This window comes from Nicotiana tabacum, chromosome 8, assembly GCF_000715075.1.
Source record: "Nicotiana tabacum cultivar K326 chromosome 8, ASM71507v2, whole genome shotgun sequence".
Classification (NCBI taxonomy): Eukaryota; Viridiplantae; Streptophyta; class Magnoliopsida; order Solanales; family Solanaceae; genus Nicotiana; species Nicotiana tabacum.
Genome location: NC_134087.1, coordinates 34,598,517 through 34,604,861, shown reverse-complemented (window position 1 = coordinate 34,604,861; position 6,345 = coordinate 34,598,517). Strand labels below are relative to the sequence as shown.

Genomic DNA, 6,345 nt, shown 5'->3' with positions numbered 1-6,345 from the left:
ACAACTCATCTTAAAAGAAAACCTACCTACCAAATCCAACTCTATCTCTTCTTTTCTTACCAACTTGGTCAAATTCTTTCTTTTCCACTTTGCTAGTGCACCATACATTTGTAACCTTTCATATATACAAAATTACATTCAGAGTTTTAATTCGAATTTTATTTAGAAATAAAGTTTAATACATTAAATGGGTAAACGAAAAACGTTACACTATCACTTCAATTTAACAAATTATTATTTTATTTTTAAGCTTATAATATCATGCTTGATGCTAAGATAAATTGTACGTCAATTTAATTTAATTTTTTTTTATTTTTATAACTGTGATATCTGGATCAGCTTGCGCACATCTCGGCTAAATCCATGGGAGATGTCTACCAATACGTGAATATATGGGAAGAAATCACATGATGTTTTTTTCTTAATTGGGATTTGAACATGAGAACTCATGGTTATCGCCAAGACCACACCCTTGGGTATCGACTTAACTTGATAATATAAAATCCTTTATATCTTCAATGTACATAAAATAGCAAATATTATATTTGTAATTAAAAGATTTCTTAGAAACATATACTCCTATACAAAATTCGTAAATATTCTCACAGAAGAATATTATATCTAATTGTATCCTATACTTGCAAGCTTAAAATTCTAAATCTGTTTCTACCTACTATTTTCTCCGCACACTCTCTCAACTGTAAGAAATTTTTTAAAAATAAAGACAGTTGAGTTTGGAAAAGGCAATAGTTCCAAAGTCTTGCAATCAAACTCGTAGCCCCTACCTTACCCTTTACGCCTACCCCACCACACCCCTAAGATATATAGCTTCTTCTATTCCCTCTTTCTCCATTAGAGAAACTACAAGTACCAAACAGTTTCAGTCTTATCAATAAGAGAAATTAATACAGTAGTAGTGAAAGAGACAATTAGGGGTACGTATTATTGGTTTTCACTATCAATATCCTTCTATAGTTCTACCCAAAAGTCCAATTCTTGAAGAAATAGAAAAGTGTTCTAAGTCATGGGACGTTCACCTTGTTGTGAAAAAGCTCATACAAATAAAGGAGCATGGACTAAAGAAGAAGACCAACGTCTCATCAATTACATCCGTTCTCATGGTGAAGGTTGCTGGCGTTCTCTCCCTACAGCTGCAGGTACTACTCTTTCCTCCCCTCTTTTGAGATTTGGATTGATCCTGAGTTTCGAATACCAGATGATTTATTCATTAAGTTCCGTCTCCAACCCTTTCTATATAAACAACTTTTTTTATGTGAATATATATAAATATAGATACAATTACATATGTATTTTAGATTTCATACTTTTTACTCGACTATACGTATAAATTTTGGATCCGCCACGCCATAGTACTTGATCTATCCCTAAAATATTTTTCTTTTTCTGAAGTTTGGTGTTTGGAGGAAGAAAGATTCCAAATTTAAGCTTCTCTTTTTATTTTATTTTTGTTGATATTGTGCAAAGATTCATATTTTTCGTGTTTTTGAACTTTTTAGGATTGCAAAGATGTGGAAAGAGCTGTAGACTGAGATGGATAAATTACCTAAGGCCTGATCTCAAAAGAGGGAATTTTACTGAAGAAGAAGATGAATTGATCATCAAACTCCATAGTTTACTTGGAAACAAGTATACCCCTATATCTTCTCTTCTTCTTTGCTATTTTTATTTCATTTTTTGCTTACTTATAATTATTTCATGTTTGGCTTTGTTTTGCTCATCGAAAAATATGTGGAAATCCGTATAAAAAGTCAATTTTTTATTTCAATTTGGGACCACATTAAGAAATTAACAAAAAGAAGGCTAGATGGTCCAGAGTAGTTAATTTTTCCACAAGTGAGGAAGAACGTCTCTGTTTCTCGGTATACCAAATCAGCAAATTCTTGAGATTCTAAAGTTCTTTTTGTTAATTTATTGTTATTATTATTAACCAAAATGAAATTAAAAAGATTAAAGCTTAATTTCGAACTAGCTAGGTTGAAACATTTTCGATCGCAAATAGGTAGGCGAAAGTTAATTACAATTGGTTAAAATTTTCTCATAAAATAAGTAAATTTCTTAAATTTGTTATCACTCAAAAAAATTAGACAATTTTTTTTTCGTCTATACTGTCTAATCATAAAACTCATTGATTTATATTCCAATATATAAAGACTATATTTTTTCCTTTTCTCGTTAATTTTTACCAATTTTTCTGATTTTCTTTTTTGCAGATGGTCTGTTATAGCCGGAAGATTACCCGGAAGAACTGATAATGAAATCAAAAACTATTGGAATACACACATTAAGAGGAAACTCATCAGCCGTGGCATTGATCCTCAAAGTCACCGTCCACTCAACGCTGCCGCCACCTCCACCACCGTCGCCGCCGTTACCACCGCCATCTCTACCACCACAACCCAACACATTTGCATGGACTTCAAAAACGACAACGTTGACCAAAAACCCAATATTATAAACCAGAGCAATAATACCACAGATTCATCATATGATGAAACAAAATGCAACAGTGGTACTACTACTGAAGAAACAAAGCCACTAGAAATTCCACAGAAAAGTTCACAGCAACTGATGATAAATCTTGAACTTTCAATAGGGTTGCCATTACATACTAAGACGACTGACCATATTTCTTCAGCTGAGTCAACGGCATCATACAACTTCTTGGCGGCGGTAGCACCACCGCAGACGGCTGCAGCACCGGTGACGGCCGCGGCGGAGATGGTGGCCAAAACAGTTTGTTTGTGTTGGCAAATAGGATTTCAAGGTGGTGGTCAGTCTTGTGGTAAATGTAAAACCGCAACTGGATTTTACAGATATTGCTGACCTTTTTGGATAATTAAGTAATTTTATTAATACCATTTTGGACAAGTGAATATTTTTTTTAGGTTTAGATATTTCTTTTTTCATTTTTTGAACATCTGGATGCGTAATTTTTTGCCTTCTAGTTGTAATCATCAATGCAGAAATCTTGTAGTGCATTTGTATCAACAGCTTACCACGTTATGAATTGGAAGAAGTGTTTAAGTTTCCAATTTCAGTATATTTCTCTCTTCTGAATTGGAAAAAGTATTTAGTTGATGTCAATGAGTTAAACAATTTAAAAATTTGTTCAGCTAATTTGCTTCAAAACAAAAAAGAACTTGCTAATCTAATCTGGAAAAACACATTGACGCACTCATTGTATAACAAAAGGAATGTGCAATCAATTGTAACAATTTACTATGACAAAATTCTAAATTTTAGCTCTGTTTGTCTGTAATTTTAATGTTCCATATCGAATGATAATTGATACATTTTTCAGTAATCGTAGTAGTAATTTCACCTAACAATTTTTTTTGGTCATGTGAGGTTTTGTTCTGCACAGTGTATTGCCTTTTGCCAAGTTTCTGGTTTGGCAAAAGGCACTTTTTCACGTAAATTCCGTGTGGAAAGCGCGCATCATTTTCTTTTTCTTTGGCAAAAGGCACTTTGCCCATAAAAGATGAAGCTGTTTGAAATACGAAATAAAAATATTTAAATTTTTTATATAAATTTTAGACAATACTTCAAAAAATTAGAATATGTTTATATTCTTAGAAACTATAAAAAGAACTGCATATCACATATAGTGTGGTTGAATTTAATGATATATTTTACTATTATGATATTAATTTGACTTTGCAAATAATAGTAGCATCATCTTTTAAACGAATGGACCTTTTTGTTTTAAATTTTTTTTACTGCTGTTATTGTTCTTGTTACTGGTATAATCAATGATGGTATTAACATGTCTCGTGATCAAAATTGAAAATTCCATTGAATCTCATAGCCCTACCACACTGGTGCAAGTTGATAACCGTTGTTATGGGAAGACTTTAATTTTCTAAGGATTTGTTTTTACACCTTTTCCTTCCTCTTTGAACGGTCAGAAAATATCCAACCCTTTTCCAAAGGTTTTTAATTTCTTCTTACCAAAAAGTTATTTTCTTTAAAATAAAAAAAGATTAAAAAAGCTTTTTGAGTATTGAATTGGCCAGATTCGACCAATCAGATCTTATCCGGAGGAATTCATCTTGCTGCAGATTCTAATTTTGACTAACAATAGACACATGATTTTTATCTGCTGTGCATATATACGTATAGACAGTGGAGCCAGCAAAAATGTGAACATAATAAACGTTTGTAAATGGGTGGTTACAAATTTATGAGCCACTAAGTCAGCTGAATTAATAGATTCTTAACTCTTGCTTTTGGTCCTTTTTGACCATTTTATTTGGGTCTAAAATAAATATCTTTTTACATGATCAAGAAGGAATTAATTTTATTTTTTCAAAATTTATCCTTATTTACATATCCCAATGTATCAAGGTGACAATTAATTAAGGGTAATTTAGTGAATATATCTTTTTTCTCTAAGAATTCGTATTTTCTTAAGGATTGTGTCAAAGACTAAAAGAATCACTTATTATGGATCGGAGAGAAAATTTTATTTTGTGTCTCGTACAATAGACACTATGAGGTAACTTTTTTGTCTCACAATTTTATGGATCCAGAAGTGTAAGATTGAGATCCACAAATTTGTGAGACAAAAGAAACCTCATATAATTAGTATAAGTTATATGAGACACAAAATAAAACTTCTCGGATCGGAGTAATTAATTGTTTACAAGATACTCGTACTGAGGAAGGTACGAAGGGTCGATACAGGGGCGGACCTAGTTGGAAGTTTATGTGTTTATCCAAACTCAGTAGGTTTGATTTACATCTTATATATTGTTAAGATATTTCACTAAATATAATTACAAATAATAAAATTTGAATATACAGTAAATTAAACGGAATGTGACAAAGTTAGAATCCAAAACAATAAATTAAAGTCCAAATCCACGATCGACATTTCTGTCTCAATTCTTGTCATTCTTCTTTTCCTCGAGGATAGCAAGTCTGGTATTCATCCTATTAGTTAGATGAATCATGCAAACATTTGAATAACCCAAAATCGTGGGGTTTTTTCGACATAATATTGTGTTTTTTTTTTAGTGGAATGGTGAAATTCGATCTCCGCATCTATGAGTTCAGGTTTATTCAATGTTTCAATAAGGTGGAGGCAGTAGGGGTAGGTACACAGGTCTCAAAGCACAGCACGTAAAACGAAGTTGCAAAAATAGATTAAAATATGAAAAATATAAAAAGTAATACTAAGAATTGTGTAGTATATAAAACAAAAATGTACGAGAACTAATTTAATGATCTAGACATAATACTCATACTCCCTCCTGTCCACGAGTCACATTTTGACCTTTTTATTTTGGTCAAAAATAAATATTTATTTATATAATTAAAAATAAATTAATTTTATTTTTTCAAAATTTACCGTTATTTATATATCCTAATAAGTCAAGGTAATAATATATAAATTTTAATTAAATATAATTTAGTGAATGCACCTTTTTTTCTAGAACTTTGTATTTTTTTTAAGAGATATGCCAAAAACTAAAAAGTCACTTATTATGAACTCGGAGAATATAATATTTCAATTCACTTAATCCTTAATTGTGAACAATATACTAGAAAAGTCATAGTAAAATATTTAAAAAAACATTAAAAATTAAATGCTGTGTGGTGTCAAGACATCGATTTTGTGTCTTACCCCGACTTTCAATTTCGCTTTATAAATCATTATATTGCCATCAAATAGAAAAAGAACGGAAAGAATAGAGTAGCATCGGAATTGGATCAAGTGGCGTTTGGCCAGGGAGAAATTAAAAAATAGCATCATTTAGAAGTGGTCATTCAAAAATAGCCACAGTTTCAAAAGTAATCGAAATTTAATCATTTTTTATGTAAAAATAAATTTGAATGAAAATTCCATTCAAAATTTGAAAAAATATTCCAGTATATCCAGCATAAGTATACTGGAACTCCAGTATATTATACTAGAACTTTACTCGTGTTGGAGTTCCAACATAATATACTGGAAGTTCATACACAGGTGCATCGATCTCCAGTATATTATGCTGGAACTTTTCATGTTGCAGTAAAATAGTGGCTATTTTTAATGACTTTGCAAACACTGACTATTTTTGAATTACCGGTCCGAAAACTGATTAGCCCGTGCTATTTTTACGTTTGGCCAATGGTTAAGCTGTCAAATATTTGTTTAAATGCAAAAATAATATAATAAATGTGTCTGTTGGGAATCCAGTGCTTTATATTAAGGTTCCAGAAAGAATGGCGGATTTTGCTCCACCTAATAACACAACCAACTCACTATAAGAGAATAATACTATATGTTAGTTATGTGAAATTTGAGTTTTGCTTGGATTGAGTGGGAAATAAGGGAAT

The 6,345-nt window shown here is 31.3% G+C and overlaps 1 protein-coding gene across 1 annotated transcript; it reads left to right on the top strand.

Annotated features, from left to right (window-relative positions):
- The first annotated feature begins 850 nt into the window (after positions 1-850).
- Positions 851-3,053, top strand: LOC107770583 (transcription repressor MYB6). Its single transcript, XM_016589903.2, has 3 exons — positions 851-1,157; positions 1,518-1,647; positions 2,232-3,053. The coding sequence occupies exons 1-3, from the start codon at positions 1,025-1,027 to the stop codon at positions 2,842-2,844; spliced, it is 876 nt and encodes a 291-aa protein (XP_016445389.1). The 5' UTR covers positions 851-1,024; the 3' UTR covers positions 2,845-3,053.
- The last annotated feature ends 3,292 nt before the right edge of the window (positions 3,054-6,345 follow it).